This window comes from Oncorhynchus mykiss, chromosome 11 (assembly GCF_013265735.2).
Source record: "Oncorhynchus mykiss isolate Arlee chromosome 11, USDA_OmykA_1.1, whole genome shotgun sequence".
Lineage (NCBI taxonomy): Eukaryota > Metazoa > Chordata > Actinopteri > Salmoniformes > Salmonidae > Oncorhynchus > Oncorhynchus mykiss.
This window is the reverse complement of record NC_048575.1, coordinates 14,644,413-14,666,047: the sequence shown is the minus strand read 5'-3', so window position 1 is coordinate 14,666,047 and position 21,635 is coordinate 14,644,413. Positions and strand designations below refer to the sequence as shown.

At 41.4% G+C, this 21,635-nt stretch overlaps 3 protein-coding genes across 10 annotated transcripts in view; all 3 read right to left on the bottom strand.

Moving 5' to 3' along the window:
- The window catches only part of LOC110535322 (myb-related protein A), a 49,757-nt gene extending 49,376 nt beyond the window's left edge, over positions 1–381 (bottom strand). For 3 of the 5 annotated variants that reach the window (XM_036934971.1, XM_036934968.1, XM_036934972.1), the window contains exon 1: positions 230–381. The gene's annotated coding sequence lies outside the window, so the exon portion shown is untranslated. The remainder of the gene's footprint in view (positions 1–229) is intronic. The other 2 variants (XR_002475239.2, XR_002475240.2) reach the window with 1 other exon arrangement.
- A 2,106-nt stretch (positions 382–2,487) lies between these two features.
- Positions 2,488–5,763, bottom strand: LOC110535321 (transcription factor 24-like). Of its 2 annotated transcripts, none has more exons than XM_021620247.2 (3): positions 5,331–5,763; positions 4,009–4,526; positions 2,488–3,428 (listed from the first exon to the last, which is right to left on the bottom strand). In XM_021620247.2, exons 2-3 carry the CDS (start codon positions 4,444–4,446, stop codon positions 3,321–3,323), a joined length of 546 nt encoding a protein of 181 aa, XP_021475922.1. In that variant the 5' UTR covers positions 4,447–4,526; positions 5,331–5,763; the 3' UTR covers positions 2,488–3,320. The 2 variants fall into 2 exon arrangements, with proteins under 2 accessions (XP_021475922.1, XP_021475921.1); XM_021620246.2 differs by having other exon boundaries at positions 4,009–4,463; positions 5,331–5,760.
- Positions 5,764–6,608: 845 nt separating this feature from the next.
- Positions 6,609–20,406, bottom strand: ppp1r42 (protein phosphatase 1, regulatory subunit 42). 3 transcript variants are annotated; one of them, XM_036934964.1, is made up of 9 exons: positions 20,292–20,406; positions 18,846–19,084; positions 14,759–14,925; positions 14,101–14,239; positions 11,284–11,400; positions 9,282–9,399; positions 8,967–9,098; positions 8,567–8,705; positions 6,609–7,959 (listed from the first exon to the last, which is right to left on the bottom strand). In XM_036934964.1, exons 2-9 carry the CDS (start codon positions 18,975–18,977, stop codon positions 7,881–7,883), a joined length of 1,023 nt encoding a protein of 340 aa, XP_036790859.1. In that variant the 5' UTR covers positions 18,978–19,084; positions 20,292–20,406; the 3' UTR covers positions 6,609–7,880. The 3 variants fall into 3 exon arrangements, with proteins under 3 accessions (XP_036790859.1, XP_036790861.1, XP_036790860.1); XM_036934966.1 differs by having other exon boundaries at positions 8,567–8,702; XM_036934965.1 differs by having other exon boundaries at positions 18,846–19,058.
- Between the last annotated feature and the right edge of the window lie 1,229 nt (positions 20,407–21,635).

Below are 21,635 nucleotides of genomic sequence, written 5' to 3'. Positions count from 1 at the left end.
ACTAACCATGATAAGCATACAACCATACAAATTGTATTTAAGAAATTATTTTGAAACCATTAAGGGCTGAAAAATCTGAATTTCTACGCCGCTAACATTGCACTGAAGTTCAAGCTAGCTAACAGGACTAACCTAAGCCAGCGTTTAAAAAAATAAATCGCACTAGTTAAAACACCGATTTGCATTATTATTAAATAAAGCCGACTAGCTAATGTTATTAGCTACCTACCGGTTGAATAAACGGGGATTTCAACAAGTATTTGTCATAAAAGTAATCTTGGTGAGAGCGCACGTAGACTCCATGCGTCCTCCTCCGTTCTTCTTCCAGAGAGAGAGAGAAAAGGACTTCCAGTTTGTCTTTATTGACATGCGCAGTCTGAGCTTACGTCACACAGGCACTAAACCTTGGGACTTCCCATGTCTGACGTTTCCCGGTTGAAATTGAACGGGTTTAGATTTAGGAAAAGTAGAAAGTAAGGTTAGGGTTACGGTATGGACGCCCCAAGGATCCCAGATAGTAACCCTACCAAAATCACACTGCACCAAAGATTGTCTATTATAGTGACATAGTTATAGTTAAGTGACCGGCGAGATCAGGTGGGACCAATGAAAGGGCAGGTAGGTGAATAGGACTCATCTTTGTATCTGTGCCATCATAGCGTCTGTGACAGCATGGCAGTGCCATTTACACTATCTCCATTTTCTTCTTCTTCATTGGCTGATTGCTCCCAACTCATAGCAATCCCCACCCAGTTGACTACTTTAAAATGGTGGAAGCCCTCAATGGCAATGTCCATGCTAAAACTGGTTATATCCGTGATGAGTCCTCAATTTATCTCTAAGACAACAGACACAACTCCAATACCTGCGTCCACTTATATCAGTGCATTCATAACAACCTAACCATTTCCAAACTTCTATTCGATCAAATAATTCTCACATAGCAAATGACCAATGAAATGTTTTGTTGAATCATTTTGACGCTCAGTGACTTCCACACAGAAATTCCTCACTTCGTGAACAGATTTGGGTAGAGTAAAACCCATCACTTAGCCTCTTCCTCTCTGAATACACCCAGTTTCATCAAGAGAGACAGTTTTTTTAGTTATTCTTTTCAATTATTAGGCTAAGTCTCCAATTTGCACATTTCAACAATGTAACGGTGTCTGAAGACATAAAAGTGGACTTTCTAAATTGATCTCGGTCAATTCGATTTCAACTTCATAATGCCCGAATTATCTCAAAAGTGGCCTATAGTCACACTATAAAACACACTTTTGTATTATGAATAGGCTTAATGCCTATAAAGATACATTCCATTGCATAATTATGGCCATGACATGAAAAAAAAAAAGTTTTATGAGGAGTGTGTTTTGGTTGCAAAATTGTGCATTTGTGTAAAATACATAACAGGTCTAATAAAAACCACCAAAGCATGATTATCAAGAAGCCTTCTAAGACATAACTATTATGTAAAGTATATTTAACTACACTGAACAAAAATATAAATGCAAAATGCAACAGTTTCAAAGTCAATTTAAATAAGTTCATTTGGCCTTAATCTATGGATTTCACATGACTAGGCAGGGGAGCAGCCATGGGTGGGCCTTGGAGGGCATAGGCCCACCCACTTGGCAGCCAGGCCCACCTACTTGGGACGATCCCGCAGGTGAAGAAGTCGGATGTGGAGGTCCTGGGCTGGCGTGATTACACGTGGTCTGCGGTTGTGAGGCCGGTTTGGCGTACTGACAAATTCTCGAAAACTATGTTGGCGGCAGTTTATGGCAGAGAAATTAACATTCAGTTCTTTGGCAACAACTCTGCTGGACAAAACTTCACATTTTATTGTCCTCAGCACAAGGTGCACCTGTGTAATGATCATGCTGTTTAATCAGCTTCTTGATATGCCACACATATCAGGTGGTTTGATTAATTTGGCAAAGGAGAAATGCTCATTAACAGGGATGTAAACAAATGTGTGCACAAAACTTAAGATTTTTGTGTGTATGTGCCACGACTCCTACCGAAGGTGGCTCCCCTTCCTGTTCGGGTGGCGCTCGGCGGTCATCGTCACCGACCTACTTACTAGCTGCCACGGATCCTTTCCCCCTTTCTGTTCATTGGTTTCACCTGTTTTGTGTGTAGGCTGATTAGTCGGGCTATGTTAACCAGTAGGCCCGCCTGCTCTTTGTGCGGGATTGTTTGTGTTGCTTGTATGCACGTTGGAGGTTAACGTGGTTGCCGAGCGTGGGTTTTTCTCTGGACTGTTTTAGTCCCCGTGTTTGGGGCATTTGTTTTGTGTGCGCCCTGTGTTTCGTGGGGTGGCTGATGTTCGCCGTCTGTGCATTAAATAGCACTACCCTGAACTCTCTGCTTCCTGCGCCTAACTTCGCACCCACTACACCCAGATCGTTACAGTATGGAACATTTCTGAGATGTTTTAATTCAGCTCTTGAAACATGGGACCAACACTTTACATGTGGCGTTTCTATTTATTTTTTTCCAGTGTAATATATTTATCTGAGTCAGCACATGCATGCAAAAAAAAAGTCATATTGCCAAAGAATGTTTACTCATAATTCCTTTTTAGGCAAATAATAAAATGGAATCCCTCTTGATTGTTAAAATATATAGCTTGTCTTCAATGAGATAACATGTTTATTCACTTACAACTAATACATCTCAGTAAACGTATTTACAACCTACGGAGTGGGAGACATGTCATTCTTTTTATTTCTCAAGCCATTATCAACAAACACATAAACAACCATTCCCGTAAGAAAGAAGGGGAGATGAAGAGGCTCCTACCATTGTTGAGATTCTGACAGACCACTTCACATGACAGATGTTAAGTTATTCACACATGCATTTAGTGCAAATGTTTTAACTGAAAGTGCATAGCCAACAAGTCAAGCCCGAAAGATCATTACCCAACACATGGAATTTAAAATAAAAGTATACACGGTAATACCTCCAACAAGTACATAACTGCAGAAAACAGAGCAGAGCAAGGCCAAAATAACAACAGAGAAACAATATTTAGGCTTTCTCAAATGTTATATACATACATCCCATAATATATTAATTTACAATGTGTTTCCTACAATTGAAAGAGTTGACTGTCTCGTGACTGCTCCCTTTACATGATATGAAACGTCAAAAGCAGATACTTCAATTGTTTGATGAATAAAAATTATAATGTCAGGCGACGAACCATGGTCTGCTATTCATTTCAAAAGTCCTCATGGGTGGATTCTGCTGAAAGAGTCTTCATAATTAATGGTCGTCTGAATGAGAAGTTCCTTATGCAATGGAAAGATTTATGTCCTTGAGGTTGACGATGATTCACCTCGATTTTCTGTCTGTTTTGAATTGTTCAGAAACTGACCGCTGGCTCCGACGTATAACCTGGATCGCATCGGCCACTTCTGTTGAGATAAAAAGAGAACACCTCCTCTAGTGAGTGCAGTTGACTAATTTCAATGCACCTGAAATGAGAAATTGTGTAAGATATTGCTTTAAATATTTAATTGAACATCATTTATGGTGCAAATTGGTGCTTTCAATAACCAATAATAACAATTCCGCTCTATATCATTTAATTAATAATTAATCATACGATGAAGCCTATTCGTGTTAAAGATATGTGTGATATAAAAAGTGGTGCATTATTAAATGCATTTTATGCCTGCATGATTGACCATCTCATGTTCATGATTAGGGTATCATCACATAGGCCTTAGACCAGAGTTATGCTCGATTTACCAGACTTATGCTCGATTTGAATGTTAATTTAATGTAAATTATGATTATTGTTGTTATTATTAGCCTACTATTTTTATATGATCATGATTTTTTATTCCATTATGTGGTATATCGAATAGAGCTGAAAATACAATTATCGCACCACAACACAATTATTACACACAGAAACACTTTGTCAGGTTCGTTTCAAATGTCATTTCGAAATCAATTAAAAATCTAAATGTAATGGCCGGGTCTACTTACTTTCACAGGGTGCAGGTAACCATCACCTTTCAGCGAGCGTAAGGCCTCTGTTTGTCTAGTGCTATCTCCCTCATCCATCCCTTCCTCTTGCAAGGTCTGAGTCAGATGGGCAATGTACGTGGTGGCCAAAATCAACACGTCGAGCTTGGACAGTTTGGTGTCCGGTGGCACCGACGGCAGAGTCCTCTGTAACTCCAGGAACGCGCTTCTCAGGGTCTGCACTCGACTCCTCTCCCGCGCTGCGTTGGTTGCTGCCGGCCGTCCTCTGCCACAGAGCCCACCGGCCTGGACCACCCTGGAGAGCTGCAGGGCCTCTGGACGCCGACTGTCGGTGGTCAGCATGTCAGGACTGGGGCTGGGGCTAGATGTGGGACTCTCATCCATAACTGTCACTGGGCCATTTCCACTATCCATACGGATCGTCTGTCTTCCAACCATAGGGAGCACTTATTAACCTGACGGGTAACAAATGTCTTGTTGATGAATGTACATTTCCAGATGTCTAATTCCTAAACAAACTGAAAACACCAAGATTGAAAGAAAACAAGTTATCTGTATTTAATTTTTTTGAATAAATCTTAGATTTGCCTACAAAAAAATATAACGTTAATGTAGGCCTATTCACCAGTAGATTCGTGTGAGTAAATGCATTAGATCTGTAACAGGCCACGTAGGTTGCTGAAAATAAATAAAGGCATACAAAATCTTCATCCTTGCCTGGAAATGTGCTTGCACTTTGAACTTGTGCATGACTAAACATTCCATGAAATATTAATGTGTTTAGAAAAAGATTAGTGGAACGTCTGTATTGAAACAAATTATGTATCCAATTGTGCCTATTGGTCAATTTACATTACACATATAAAGCATTCATTAGGCTACATTTTCACTATCAACATGGCATAACAACATTGCAAAATGATTGTGATGAATTTGTATCATCGCATTTAATTGTTGCTTCATTACTGCAATAAAACGGAAAAATAATCATATTGAGGCCAACGTGTGCTTAACCTAAGAAGGCTGCGTTCCCAAGTTCAATTTGACATAAGAATGCGAATTTTATCAAAGATAGCACTATTACTGTATATGTGGCAATTTAATCATTATTTGGTGTGATGCAGACTAATGTAAATCGTTACCAATTATTGTGCATGTTCCATCATTGGCCTAGTTTCACAGCGTAACTTAATATGTTTACATAACCGACTCTGCTTGATGATGATGCTGATATCAAGAAATCAAAACACCCTCTGAAACAAAATAATATTACTTTGAAGGTATTCCAAGCCATGACGTCAATGAAAATATGGAGAGCTTACCTTCAAATGTACCCAACAGCTTTGTCTTGAGTAACGACATCAAGGCAATGCGAAGAGAATCTATAGTGCACCACAGACTCCACTGCTGCTCCAATACGAGATGGAGAAAAGTTGTCGTGCCGCTCCAAGTCCGGATAATCTTTATAAAGAGGCGCGGTCGTGGAAGAAGATGCGCAGTGGGGATGTCCACGTACGTAGCGCTCACCTGAGGAGCCTCTAATTTATTGCATACACAAAGAGCTGACAACTTTTTCACTCCAGAGTAATTAATCACAAGCCCTTAAGACTCCCTGCCAGTGGGAGAGACTTACTGCTCTTTTCCCTTTCGCAACATGTTTCTGTCGAAGGGGAGAGTGGAGAGACCTCTTTTCAACGCCGGAGACGTTTTTCTTCTAGCAAACAAATTTTGGGGGACGGTACTTCTCCCAAAACCATGTATTTTTGTCATAGCCTTTGGTCACATCAATAAAGAGGGGACATCTGTGTTATTAACATCATATGGGTAATGAACTGATTATATGCCTTAGCCTACCTGCCTTCCTACCCAAGTGCTCTGTCATTGCTTCCCACTAGGCTACAAGAGGCCTATATCAGGTACCTGCCCAAATAAACAGTCCCTAATATTTTGATACTAATACTTGTTGCAGACTCAAATGGTTGCAACAGACCATGATGACAAGAAGACTAGGGTTAAGGTGATATGCAAAATTGACTAATTGCCAGGGTGCCTTGAAATGCAGGTCACAAAATAGTATAATTTCCATTAAACAGCTAATAAATAAACTCTAAACAGTGCAATCAACAGGCATGTATGGGGAAATACTTGCGAGACTCATAAATTAATCACTCTGATTTCCAGGGTCAGAAAACGGAGATGTCGGCAAATTAATTAATGGAATTATTCATAACATGCATATCCTCAGACTGTTCTTAATAAAAAATGTTTTTGTAAGGATGGAGTAACAGTATTGCTCCGGGCCACTAATTATGAGGTAAAGCAAAGAGGGTTAAGTAAGCTTCGTTCCTTAATTACCCCACATCTTTCAGGGGTTACTCCGACATGTCTTTAAAAACACATTCAGACGCTCGGGGGTGAATTTAGACAGGGGATAATAAAATAACCAAAGCAATTTTACTCCTCTCTCAGCGAGTATTATTTCCACATTATGAGGGAGTGACTGCAAGGAGTGACATTAGGCTATCACGCTTTTTTTGTCAAATAATATGATGCTCTGCAATGACTATTTTGTTTAAAAAAAAAAAAAAAAAACAAGAAGGTTCCTGTTCCAATTAAAACCTTCACCATTTATTCTACAATAATAATTTATGACAATGCTGGGCAATTAAGTGCATATCTGACATCATTATGCACGGTCGGTGTCCCCCAAAACATGTCATTAATACAGCAGGGGGAAAAAGACAAACTACACCATCAAGGACACAGATAGTGGTTATACTCAAATGATTCTTTTTTAAAGTTATTTAATTTGTATAAAACACACATTCAGATTGGATTTGCGGTGTGGACTTATTTGACATAGAGTTCTGGGATATAACTTCCAAATTGGTGAAAATGGTATTTGTAAAAATCCAACAAAGCCATTTGTATGAAGTGAGTTGTACTTCCCAGCATGGACACACCCAAACACCAAACGGCATTCAGTCATTTCATAAATAAACACATCAGATCTTACACTCTAAAATCCAGGTATTGTAAAATTCTTATCAAGTCCACTCAGGTACACAAAACAAACATCAAACAGGCAAAGGCCAAAAAAACATAGATATAATATCAGACACTGTTTTTATAGGGCAGCTATTGTTCTGTCATAATATTTGAAGAAGACTTCAAAGGTAGTACATATATTATGACCATAAAGTGCCTCTACTGCAGTCCATCAGTCCCTGACAGTGACAGACCATAGTGTAGACTCTTTCGTATTGAGTGTGTCAGGGGTCAGGTCCACCCCTGATGTGTGGTGATAGCAGTGGGAGGTTATGTGCAGTGCTTGACTTGGACTGGAATAGGTGCCGGTAATCATTTTGGGTCCCGGGAACTGTTTATATTTAGTTGCAGAAGTTCCACAATAGTTTCTAGTTAATATTCTATAAGAGATGCAGGAGCTCAATCAGTAGAACATTTTAGGTGCTGGTACTCAGCTCTAGTGAGCTCCTGCCCAAGTCAAGCACTGGCTATGTGTTATGTGTAAGGTAAAGTTTAGGCGTGAGAGGGTCACCAGAGTGTATATTATGTGTGTGTGTGTGTGTGTGAGAGGGTCACCAGAGTGTATGTGAGAGGGTCACCAGAGTGTATATTATGTGTGTGTGTGTGTGTTAGAGGGTCACCAGAGTGTATATTATGTGTGTGTGTGTGTGTTAGAGGGTCACCAGAGTGTATGTGAGAGGGTCACCAGAGTGTATATTATGTGTGTGTGTGTGTTAGAGGGTCACCAGAGTGTATATTATGTGTGTGTGTGTTAGAGGGTCACCAGACTGTATGTGAGAGGGTCACCAGAGTGAATGTGTGTTAGCAGAGCTGGCATGTCCGTCTTACAGGCCGCAGACATTAGCATTGTCGGCCACATCACTAAGCAGCCCCGCACTCACTGGGATCTTCACGTTCCGTGGCCTGGGAGAACAGAGAGAGAGAGCTGACTAGTAAGTGATCATCAGCCTCTTCATACTTCATATTTGAGTGGTATGAAAAAGTAGAAAGCAATATATGTAAATTGGCTATTAAAGAGGAAGCCCTGAATGAACGGTTCATATGATACTGATGGTCAACACCAGGCCGACAGCAGGGAAGGCAACTATTTATTTGCATGAAAAGAAAGAAGAGCATTTGACTAATTAATAGCAGGCCGTTCCTCAAGCATGTATATACAAATGGAAGGAAACAAGCAGTTAAGTTAAACGTCTTGATGTTAAAATCACTTACTTCAACTAAGATACAATATACATTTGCCTCTAATTTTGGTCTGAATTAAAGAATAAATGAATCAATGATCAGACATGGGTGGAAGAGCCACTGTATTCTAAATCTGTCATATTGAAAAGTCTAAAAACACTGAATGTTTCTTTTGTGTCCCATATGGATGTATTAAGACTGTCTGTAACAATACATGACCAAATAAAACATTTTGTATTGATTGTACTGGTGACAGGCATTGATGATATCTTGTTGTGAAAACCTTTGCTGCTGCACTGGGTGATAGGACTATAGATTGTTACGGCACCTCATTGCTGCGCTGTCCAGTTGTGAGTGTTCTGAGCGGACCTTCCTGCTGGGTCTCCCACACCCCGGAGGATTCCTCTTTCCCAGGACGTTGGCATAGTTATATTTGGATGAAGGATGGGGGCCCATGTGGAAGTCTGCTGCAACACAAACAAAGCGAGTCATACAAAGCAAGTCATACATACACCTTGTCACAGTTCTAACGATACTTCGGACATACAGACAGCAGGACCAGAGTAGGGAGAGCGTTGTGCGCCTTGGAGCAACGTTTGTGAGGCTGTAACATGGGATATGCACGTTTCAAAAGTGCAAAGTGAGTGTCTCTTTTTAAATATTTTTTAGATATTTGTATATGTCTCTAGCAGAATGATGTAAAAATATATAACAGTACATTATCTTACCAGTAAAGGGATAGGTGATCTGGCCTGTCATGATTCTTTCATCTTTCAGTTTTTTCTTGGCGTCTTTCGACGCTTTCCAGTTAATCAGGAACTGCCTGGACAACTCATTAATTTCCTTCCCATCAAGTTCGTCTACAAAAACAACATTATCATCGTCTACAATTAAATTACGTCCTGTGTGTTATAGAGCTGATATATTTTCGGTAATTGTAGAGAATTACGTAAAAGGCATTAGTTATTGAAAAATAATTTAATGTGAAATGCATAATGAAATTCCTATGATCATTAGGTGGATGTACACAACTATTTTCTCACTCAGGCTTCTGCACACAGTTATCAGCCTGTCTCTGTACTTGGGTTTGTGGCACACAGGATTTCCACTCAAATCCATTCGATGCAGCTGAGGCCATTGGCTGAACACCAACTCTATATCCTAAATAGAATACAAGAAAAATACAGAGAAACTTACGCTTTACATACTGTACTTACAAATGTAAAGGAGTCGGAAACTATATTGCAGAGTGTCTGTAGTCTTTACATGACAAAGTGTGGGAAACAAAATGGCACTTTAACCTTTGAGGAAGTGAAAATGAGGCACTCTATAGTATCCATTTATAATGCGTCTACGGACTGTACTTTCCACAATGAATAAGATGTCATATAATTAACGTAATCAACAAACCACTCTCCAGTGGGAAAATCATACTATCAACTAAAAAAATCTAATACATAATTCAAAGGTGGCACTGCCAAGAGAAAAATCCAAGGGAAAAGGTGTAAACAACACATCAGCAGTTAAAAAAAACAACAACATTTAAACAATGTTGTTGTGTGACTAACAAGTTTTCCCTGCGGGCGCCTTCCAAGGGCTCCTCTAGCGTGTTGCCTGTCCTGCAATGTGTGTTTATCTAAAGGCACATTAATCCAAGCCTGGAAATATGTATACTCTCTGGACGCGCTCTGATTGTTCATTGCCTTCCTGTCTCGGCCAAAGCGCTTCCACTTTTCCAGCCCGCGCTGCAATCAGTTCAGAGGGGACCCCTTTGGTGCGGCGCGCTCCCAGGCTTTGATAAATGATCGTGTCAGGGCTGTCACTCACAAGGGCCTTTGCGAGGAGTGGCTCAGCGCCAAATTGCATCCCCTGCGGGAGCGCGGAGACTAGAGCAGCCCGGACTGGACGAGCACTGCACGGCGCTAAACTGCTGGGCCCTGGTTTCTCACTGGATTTAATGATAGGCCAGTTAGGAACCTGTATTTGACCAGCGATTAAATGAGTCCGTCCTCTCTGGTCCTCTCTACCCCGTGCCGTGTGAACGGCCTCGGTAAATACCAGCCCATTTGTCACCCTGGCTGACTGCCTGTCATAATATCTTTTTAAAATCTATAATGCTTCCTCGGGATTCTGACCACACTGGGTTGAAGGCGGGATTGATCCTTCACGGTGCTGTCTTTGCAGGATCAATAATGGCAGAGGGGTTGTATAAATTAAAGGAGATATCCACTAAATATGAGAACATGAGAGCTCCCTCTGACACATGTACAGCAATTACCTGCAGAAGATTGCTCTGCTCAGTGGAATATCATTGTGTTGAGTGCCAATGTTACCCACGCTAACATTGTGCTTCAATGCTGTGTCCCAAAGTGATATTATAGCATGGATGAAGAGACATCCTTTTAAAAAGAATTCAACCATCCAGCCTTTCAGATCCATAGAGAGAGAAAAATGATTTTCCTCAGAAGTGGAGCCACAGGAACGCACAGCAGGTCGTTTTTCAAGGTCAACACATTGAACAGAAACCATATCTCTGCTTCAAATGAATCTCCCATCAACTTTAGTGGTGCTGCTGGGGAGGAGGTATCAAATGCTGTACTCACAGAGAAAGAGGAAAAATCAGCCTCCTAAGGAAGGGGAGAAACTTGCGCTTGTTTAAAGCTGTCAGCGAAGGCGGTCCTGGGAGACCAGGCCACTGATTTGTTGAATAATTCTGACCTTGTGCGAGTCGCAGAGACTGTGAACCTCTGGCGGGATTTGCAGGATTTGGTTCTTTAGCACCCTGCTCTCCATATCATTTCACACATCACTTACAGAGAGCAGCGCTGCTATGTTCACGTTACCCTGATCTGCTTATAGTCAGCGTGTTGATTTGAATACATCACGGCACACATCGTTTCTGTGATGTGGTGGGGGTTCTTTTTCGATTGCACGGTACGCTCACAGTTTACATTTTTGTCACGTAGAGTAAGTAGTGACTGGTATTAGCTAACTCCATCAGTAGCGGTAGTTTTTTTGTTCATGAGGAAACGTAGGAGCTCTTACCTGCATGTCCTGTAGCTGGTTGTCTGCAGCAAAGAAATGTGTGAGTTTCTTTAGAACGGCAAGATCTCTGACATCATCTATGTTGTTCTTATTGATATTCAAGACACCTAGAGATTCCTGCAAAGATAAGTGAAACATTTGAAAAACTACTTGAATAATATTTACAACCAGTATATATTATTGTCCCTTGAGTACACCTGTAAAATGGTTCACCAGATTGCTTTGGTTCTATATTGGTTCTATTAAATACTGCTGTTGAAATGTGATATTCCTCTTAGTTTCAGTCCCTTTAACTAGAGGCGTTGATAAAAAGTGGGAGCTTTAACATTTGCACTGCAATTTCTTTAATTATCAAAATAAACAAAAACGTGAGATTTGCAGTTTGTTTACCCAGGGCCCGAGGAGTAAACAGCCATGGTTGATCTGTGAGACCAGAAAGTGCCACAGAGCTCTCTTTGACATCATCAAACCCAGTACAATACCACTTTTACAGGGACCACTGGCCTTATGGAAATCTGAGAGACCTTTGCCAGACAAGCACATAATGCAGGTCGTGAACATACAGTGGGGCAAAAAAGTATTTAGTCAGCCACCAATTGTGCAAGTTCTCCCACTTAAAAAGATGAGAGAGGCCTGTAACTTTCATCATAGGTACACTTCAACTATGACAGACAAAATGAGATTTTTTTTCCTCCAGAAAATCACATTGTAGGATTTTTAATGAATTTATTTGGAAATTATGGTGGAAAATAAGTATTTGGTCAATAACAAAAGTTTATCTCAATACTTTGTTATATACCCTTTGTTGGCAATGACAGAGGTCAAACGTTTTCTGTAAGTCTTGACAAGGTTTTCACACACTGTTGCTGGTATTTTGGCCCATTCCTCCATGCAGATCTCCTCTAGAGCAGTGATGTTTTGGGGCTGTTGCTGGGCAACACGGACTTTCAACTCCCTCCAAAGGTTTTCTATGGGGTTGAGATCTGGAAACTGGTTAGGCCACTCCAGGACCTTGAAATGCTTCTTACGAAGCCACTCCTTCGTTGCCCGGGCGGTGTGTTTGGGATCATTGTCATGCTGAAAGACCCAGCCACGTTTCATCTTCAATGCCCTTGTTGATAGAAAAAATCTCACGATACATGGCCCCATTCATTCTTTCCTTTACACGGATCAGTCGACCTGGTCCCTTTGCAGAAAAACAGCCCCAAAGCATGATGTTTCCACCCCCATGATTCACAGTAGGTATGGTGTTCTTTGGATGCAACTCAGCATTCTTTGTCCTCCAAACACAACGAGTTGAGTTTTTACCAAAAAGTTATATTTTGTTTTCATCTGACCATATGACATTCTCCCAATCTTCTCCTGGATCATCCAAATGCTCTCTAGCAAACTTCAGACGGGCCTGGACATGTACTGGCTTAAGCAGGGGGACACGTCTGGCACTGCAGGATTTGAGTCCCTGGCGGCGTAGTGTGTTACTGATGGTATGCTTTGTTACTTTGGTCCCAGCTCTCTGCAGGTCATTCACTAGGTCCCCCCGTATGGTTCTGGGATTTTTGCTCACCGTTCTTGTGATCATTTTGACCCCACGGGGTGAGATCTTGCGTGTAGCCCCAGATCGAGGGAGATTATCAGTGGTCTTGTATGTCTTCCATTTCCTAATAATTGCTCCCACAGTTGATTTCTTCAAACCAAGCTGCTTACATATTGCAGATTCAGTCTTCCCAGCCTGGTGCAGGTCTACAATTTTGTTTCTGGTGTCCTTTGACAGCTCTTTGGTCTTGGCCATAGTGGAGTTTGGAGTGTGACTGTTTGAGGTTGTGGACAGGTGTCTTTTATACTGATAACAAGTTCAATCAGGTGCCATTAATACAGGTAACGAGTGGAGGACAGAGGAGCCTCTTAAAGAAGAAGTTACAGGTCTGTGAGAGCCTTGTTTGTAGATGACCAAATACTTTTTTCCACCATAATTTGCAAATTTAATTCATTAAAAATCCTACAATGTGATTTTCTGGATTTTTTTTTCTAATTTTGTCTGTCATAGTTGAAGTGTACCTATGATGAAAACTACAGGCCTCTCTCATCTTTTAAAGTGGGAGAACTTGTACAATTGGTGGCTGACTAAATACTTTTTTGCTCCACTGTATATGATTAATTAATGGTGGAATCCTGGTGCATAACTTGCATTTCAGTTGTCAATTGTGGTGTGAAATGAGCTGAAACAACCTCCTTTACTATAGGATGTGGTTGGTGATGTAGTTGGTGTGTTAAGGCGTCTGCATACTAGGTTTGTCTTGCTCCTAGCAGAACTCGGCTAGGCAAAGCGAACGTCTGTGCCTCGCATACTCCCTTAAAAATCAATTTTCTTTAAAAACAAGAAAAAAGTGCCAATATGACTTTTTGTCCCTCTTGAGATGGCCTAGCAACAACATACAGCTACACTTCCTCAAAATAGTCCGAATCGATCTAAGATTAATCAAGGAATCTGTCTTAGTCGTGCAATTTTTCATCTAAGATGTTCGGTGCAGTATTTCTCAAGTGAAAAAGTGTGCATGAAAACTAGTCATCTCTCGTTGAATGACAACCAACACGTCATTGAAGAATCGCTACTGTTGATCAATCACCAACGAAGGGGTGTAGACTTCGGCTACAGAACTTCGGCTTGCCTCAAGAAAAAATGTGTGCTTGAACAGCTGAAAAAACCCTGCCAAATGCTGCCGAACACAAAAACGAACATAAATGTTACAAAATGTATTTAGAATATATGCGCACACTGTTTAGACTGGGAAGCATACAGTAAGCTTTTGTGTGTCTTACAGCGAGGGAGAGGAGAGTCCTGGGGTCAAAGAGCAGCTTCTCTCCACTGGGGAGTCTCTGGCCCTCCATGTGGAGCTCCTTCAGCTCCCCCAGCTCCTCTAACCCCTCCACCACCGTGATGCTGTTTCCCCCCAGGTACCTGATATGGCACAGAGAGAGACACACACACACACACACACACACAAACGTAAGAGATATACATGCATGCACGCCAAGACAAAAACATGGGCGAATGGAGAAACATGGACACATGCACACAGACAGTCAGAGACAGTTTTACCACAGACGTCATACATTTAAAGGGATACTTTGGGATTTTGTCAATTAAACACTTTATCTACTTCCCCAGAGATAGATGAACTTCTGGATTTTACCTCTTCGTCCAGTATCAATTTCACAAGCCAATGCTAAGTAGCGTAAGCACAGTGACTGGAAGTCTACAGGAACAGCTAGCATGTTAGCTGTTGCCATAGACATCCAGTCATTGTGCTAACACTAGTTAGAAATTGTGCTAACGCTAGTTAGCAACTTCCTTCAAACTGCACGCAGCGACATAAAAATGGTATCATCAAGTTAATTTATCGCCAGGGAAGTAGATAACAGGATCCATTGCCAAAATCTCTAAGTATCCATTTAAACTGGACAAGCTGCTACTCACAGTTTGGAGAGCTTCTGCAGGCCGGAGAGGTTATCTATGTGAGTGATGTTGTTGTTCTGCATGTATAGGTGAGTGAGGTTGGAGGCAAAACCCAGGTTGCAGATCTGGCTGATCTGATTGTCGTACAGGTAGAGGACTGTGAGATTTCTGCACATGGAGAGATCGTCCTGCAACAAACAAAGATAATATCCCTACTAGGGACGCAAGATATATCGGTAAGCATATAGGAAACGGACGATATTAGCTAAAAATGCCAACATCGGCCCGATGTCTAGTTTAACGCCGATGTGCAAAACTGATGTCAAATCTGACGTGCATACCTATATAACGTAGGTAGATGACCTACATACCTATATAACGTAGGTAGATGACCTACATACAGTGCCTTGCGAAAGTATTCGGCCCCCTTGAACTTTGCGACCTTTTGCCACATTTCAGGCTTCAAACATAAAGATATAAAACTGTATTTTTTTGTTAAGAATCAACAACAAGTGGGACACAATCATGAAGTGAAACGACATTTATTGGATATTTCAAACTTTTTTAACACATCAAAAACTGAAAAATTGGGCGTGCAAAATTATTCAGCCCCTTTACTTTCAGTGCAGCAAACTCTTTCCAGAAGTTCAGTGAGGATCTCTGAATGATCCAATGTTGACCTAAATGACTAATGATGATAAATACAATCCACCTGTGTGTAATCAAGTCTCCGTATAAATGCACCTGCACTGTGACAGTCTCAGAGGTCCGTTAAAAGCGCAGAGAGCATCATGAAGAACAAGGAACACACCAGGCAGGTCCGAGATACTGTTGTGAAGAAGTTTAAAGCCGGATTTGGATACAAAAAGATTTCCCAAGCTTTAAACATCCCAAGGAGCACTGTGCAAGCGATAATATTGAAATGGAAGGAGTATCAGACCACTACAAATCTAACAAGACCTGGCCGTCCCTCTAAACTTTCAGCTCATACAAGGAGAAGACTGATCAGAGATGCAGACAAGAGGCCCATGATCACTCTGGATGAACTGCAGAGATCTACAGCTGAGGTGGGAGACTCTGTCCATAGGACAACAATCAGTCGTATATTGCACAAATCTGGCCTTTATGGAAGAGTGGCAAGAAGAAAGCCATTTCTTAAAGATATCCATAAAAAGTGTCATTTAAAGTTTGCCACAAGCCACCTGGGAGACACACAAAATCTACAATGGAATGGTTAAAAAATAAACATATCCAGGTGTTAGAATGGCCAAGTCAAAGTCCAGACCTGAATCCAAGCGAGAATCTGTGGAAAGAACTGAAAACTGCTGTTCACAAATGCTCTCCATCCAACCTCACTGAGGTCGAGCTGTTTTGCAAGGAGGAATGGGAAAAAACTGCAAAACTGATAGAGACATACCCCAAGCGACTTACAGCTGTAATCGCAGCAAAAGGTGGCGCTACAAAGTATTAACTAAAGGGGGCTGAATAATTTTGCACGCCCAATTTTTCAGGTTTTGATTTGTTAAAAAGTTTGAAATATCCAATAAATGTCGTTCCACTTCATGATTGTGTCCCACTTGTTGTTGATTCTTCACAAAAAAATACAGTTTTATTTCTTTATGTTTGAAGCCTGAAATGTGGCAAAAGGTCGCAAAGTTCAAGGGGGCCGAATACTTTCGCAAGGCACTGTACCTATATAACGTAGGTAGATGACGTGCATACCTATATAACGTAGGTAGATGACCTACATACCCATATAACGTAGGTAGATGACGTAATGACTTGAAAATAAAGTAGAGCCGCACACTCTAAGAGCTCAGATGCAAAAATGTAATGTCCAAAGTTTCGACAGGCAAGCTATCTTCATCAGGGTAGCATCTGAGCTCTTAGAGTGTGCGGCTCTTCATTATTTTCAAGTTTTCCACTCCACTAGCCAGCACCTCACCTGAACAGGTGTGCATTTTATTTTCCTCTAGATGACGTAATGACGCCACGAAAAAAACAGCGCTACACAGAACAAAAGCAGAAAAATACTAAGCGCACACTTCTTACAATTAAACAAGTTCAAGTTGAGCAGTCATTTGAAAGACTAAGAACATTTCAGCGAGACAACAAAGGCGAAATCCATTAACGCCAAGATAATGGAATTCATTATACTACTTGATATGGGCGTCACTGCTATTAGCTTCACGACTGACATTTGGACCAGCGATGGCAGCCCCATGAGCATGCGGAGTCTGACAGCACAGTGGGTCAACGAGGATTTCGTACTGAGGAGAGCCGTATTGCATGCTCAAGAATGTGCTGGTTCTCATACCGCTGCTGCCATTTCAATGGCATTTGAAAACATGTTTAAAACTTGGAAACATGAACACACTCCTAACACCATTTGAACAACTGAGTCGAGAAATAAGCTAACCCTCTGTCATGGCACCGAAACGCCTGCTCAACAAAACTGCAGACAGACCGTGGAGTTAACTTTACAAAAGTACTCGAGGCTGTGAACAAGTGATTCGGTGGTATTCTCTCTGAGCCTCTTTACCGTGTCGCCACCATGCTCGATGCTAGGAACAAGGACCGCTACTTCGATGCAGGCAAGAAACAGGGTTTACATGAAATGTGACAGACACAGCTGGACAAGATGGAAACGGACACAGTGACAGTGCGCACAGAGGAAGAGAGGCCACGGACAGACAGAGCTGAAACTTCACTGCTTGACATGTGTGATGAAATCCTGGTTGAGAATGAAACGACTGAACAAATGAACAACGAAACAGCACTTGTTTCGTTGAATAGGCCATCTATTCCTCAAGCAGACCATCTATTCCTCAAGCAGGCCATCTATTCCTCAAGCAGACCATCTATTCCTCAAGCAGACCATCTATTTAGCAGGCCATCTATTCCCCAAGCAGGCCATCTATTCCCCAAGCAGACCATCTATTCCTCAAGCAGGCCATCTATTTAGCAGGCCATCTATTCCCCAAGCAGGCCATCTATTCCCCAAGCAGGCCATATATTCCTCAAGGTGTCCATCTATTCCCCAAGCAGGCCATCTATTCCTCAAGCAGGCCATCTATTCCTCAAGCAGGCCATCTATTCCTCAAGCAGACCATCTATTCCCCAAGCAGGCCATCTATTCCCCAAGCAGGCCATCTATTCTCCAAGCAGGCCATCTATTCCTCAAGCAGACCATCTATTCTCCAAGCAGGCCATCTATTCCCCAAGCAGGCCATCTATTCCCCAAGCAGGCCATCTATTCCTCAAGCAGGCCATCTATTCCTCAAGGTGTCCATCTATTCTCCAAGCAGGCCATCTATTCCTCAAGCAGGCCACCTATTCCTCAAGCAGGCCATCTATTCCCCAAGCAGGCCATCTATTCCTCAAGCAGGCCATCTATTCCTCAAGCAGGCCATCTATTCCCCAAGCAGGCCATCTATTCCTCAAGCAGGCCATCTAAACAAGACTTCCTTTTCCTCTATGCCTCATTTCCAGTGGTATGCACACATGCCTCAGTTCCAGTGGTATGCACACATGCCTCAGTTCCAGTGGATGCACACATGCCTCAGTTCCAGTGGTATGCACACATGCCTCAGTTCCAGTGGTATGCACACATGCCTCAGTTCCAGTGGTATGCACACATGCCTCAGTTCCAGTGGTATGCACACATGCCTCAGTTCCAGTGGTATGAGCACACTTCTGTTGAGAGAGAAATACACGCACACACAGATCTGAATGTGACAGCAAGTATTTTCTAAACTTGATCTCTGGGCATGAGCAAGTAAGTGAAAGAAATAGGTTTTGATTAAGTTTGACTGGTAATGGGACATACGTAAATGCCAACAAAATTACTTTTTGGTCAGTGTGTGTGTGTTTCAACTATTTAACTGTCCTAGAATACATAAAAGGCCCCTAACAATGTTTATATTGGTTATCGGTATCGTTTTTTTTGGCAAGGAAAATATTGGATATCGGTATCGGCCAAAAATATAATATCGGTGCATCCCTAATCCCTACCATTAGAAGCTAAAAGAGAGAAGCACAGAAACAAAACATAGCTAGCCTATATTAATTTAGGTAACTGTAGTGTGTCTTGTGATATCATACATACAATGTCCTCTATGTTCCTGTTGGAGAAGTTCAGATGAGTGAGTTTCTTGAGGTACTTTGGGAGGGAGTAGCTTCTCTTGTTTTTGAAATGGTTGCTGGATTTGGCAATCAGATCCATGGTGAGGCGGACCATGATGGCTCGTTACAGACACTGCTTCAGAGTGGATCCTTCTCAGCTTCAGCAAAGCGCTCACAGAACAACCACCAGAAACATCTGAACAAGGGAAACACATGAACTAGCTGTAAAGAGACGAGTCAGAAGGAAAATACATGTTATTGGAGTTATGCCACAGAAAATGTCTGTCCTTTTCAAAAATATATATTTCCTCAATGAAATATTTGTGATATTAGGTGCTCATTGAAGTAAAGTGGAATATATCTATGCCTAAATTAAACTGAATGTGTATAAAAGGAAGCTGATAGCATTTGTCAAAGTCAGTACCGGTAACTGCTGCTAAAAGCATTAGCTGGTCATTTTTATTCTCACAACTGACTTTACACCAGAAAGGATGAGAGGTGCAAAGGTGGGATGGGCACTCAATTTGTGGTAATTAGGTCCATCTATTCCCAAAGCAGGCCATCTATTTCTCAAGCAGGCCCTCTATTCCTTAAGCAGGCCATGTATTCCTCAAGGTGTCCATCTATTCCCCAAGCAGGCCATCTATTCCCAAAGCAGGCCATCTATTCCTCAAGCAGGCCCTCTATTCCTCAAGCAGGCCATATATTCCTCAAGCAGGCCATCTATTCCGCAAGCAGGCCATCTATTCCCCAAGCAGGCCATCTATTCCTCAAGCAGGCCATCTATTCCTCAAGGTGTCCATCTATTCCTCAAGCAGGCCACCTATTCCTCAAGCAGGCCATCTATTCCCCAAGCAGGCCATCTATTCCGCAAGCAAGCCACCTATTCCTCAAGCAGGCCATCTATTCCCCAAGCAGGCCATCTATTCCCCAAGCAGGCCATCTGAACAAGACTTTATTCCTTTTCCTCTGCCTCAGTTCCAGTGGTATGAGCACACTTCTGTTGAGTGAGAAATACACGCACACACAGATCTGAATGTGACAGCAAGTCTTTTCTAAACTTGATCTCTGGGTATGAGGCTGAGTTGACATGGAGAGCCTCTGATTGATTGAGATGAGATCTCCACTGTGCAGCTGCAAGGTCAGTGAAGCCCTCGGGACTGGACGGACAGCAGTTAATCACGTTCAAAACAACTGACACAAGCAGCAGTTAACTTACAGGATAAACACAAAGCCACATACATAAATGCTCTGTAGCAACTAACGTTAGCTAACAAGCTAACTGTTACTACTACTGTTACTAGTACTGTAGATAACGGTAGACATAAACAACACACTAGCAAGGCAACTAACTTTAGCCTTTCAACAAAGCTGTCAGCGATAGCCAGCCAAAAAAATAGGCTTTAAAAGTACATACAAATCTACCTACCACTGTAGTATATGCACATGTCCTTGTAATTTGGCGATAAAAGAGACTAATGCTAAAGATGTGGGGTGAGATGAGGTGAAAGTTTACACTCGTGTGTGGATATCCTTGTTGGGAATAGTTGCCATGGGAACAACACAGATGAGCGTGCAGAGAGGACTGCGCAGCTCATCTGCATACTTTCCTATGTAATAAATACATATTTTATGCAGATACTGTTAATTTCCTTTCTCTACTATATTGGAATAGTAACAGATTGCTTACAAGTACGCTAATTAACAACCACGGATTTATTTGAGTTTTTCGAGCATGAGCTGTTTACAAACTGTGTCTATGGTTTACACAAGCGTCAATCAAATTGTGCACCATGTGCAGTTGCAGTCAGAAAGATAGATTGCTATTGTGCTCATTACTAATTACTTGCAATGGTTGTCTGTATACACGCATGTAATTATTGTCAACGCTCTGTTATATTTAACTACAAAACTTTTTTTTCCATTATGACAGTTTTGTGAAAAATGACCAAAACACAGGCCGTTATTAATGTGAAAAAAAATGACCGTGCCCCAAAACTTGAGGATATAAATTAATTTCCTTTTTCTTATAGTACATTTCAGTTAAAAAGGAACCCAAACGTAACTGGATCTAGAACAAACATAGGAATTCACAAAGGAAGTGGTAGATGAATTACATGGCTTTGGCAGAAATTAATTGGCTGTGCAGTGCATTACATTATTGCTGCAGTCAGCATTCAGGTAAGAAAACAAAACACTTCCTTTAGATTGTTCATTTCTCTGTGAACCACAGTTTTTTGCCATTTGTATCTAGATCTTCCAAATGGTTATATATGCATCCAAAATATTTGTGAATTGGATTGCATTTCACACTTAATTACCTTTGGGCCAGACTTTTCTGGCGGAGTATATAAAAATAAATATTGGATAAATATAGAGAAAGCCAGAATCAAACAAGCTAAATTCCATTCAGCACTTTTCCTTTCTTCAGAAATAGCCAGTAAACAATTCCATTCAAACACCATTAATCATGTAGTATTTTATGTACCTTTCTGATGATCAGCTACTTGTGTGGTATTGACCTCTGAAATTAAAACTGTTTTGCCTTTTCAGTGGTGAAATGTAAAACATTTTATGTCCATGATCCACGATTATATGAGGTCAAAGGTTAAATAAAGATCAAAGAGTGTGGAAGATGTCAAACAGACAGAAAGGCAGACAGACATACACACATAAACAGTAAAACAGAGTCAATTTAGTAAAGATCTTGCAGCTACCCCTGAGGTCAGGCCTCTATTGCCTGCGGACTTGTACATGAGGTAACCCGACACCA

Coding starts and splice junctions, on each gene's coding strand:
- ppp1r42 (XM_036934964.1), bottom strand. CDS start 18,977: ATGGTCCGCCTCACCATGGATCTGATTGCCAAATCCAGCAACCATTTC. Junction 9,400..11,283: donor ACCAGCTACAGGACATGCAG/GTAAGAGCTCCT, acceptor TATTCTATTTAG/GATATAGAGTTGGTGTTCAG. Junction 9,099..9,281: donor AACTGTGTGCAGAAGCCTGA/GTGAGAAAATAG, acceptor TTGTTTTTGTAG/ACGAACTTGATGGGAAGGAA.
- LOC110535321 (XM_021620247.2), bottom strand. CDS start 4,446: ATGGTTGGAAGACAGACGATCCGTATGGATAGTGGAAATGGCCCAGTG. Junction 3,429..4,008: donor GTTACCTGCACCCTGTGAAA/GTAAGTAGACCC, acceptor TTATCTCAACAG/AAGTGGCCGATGCGATCCAG.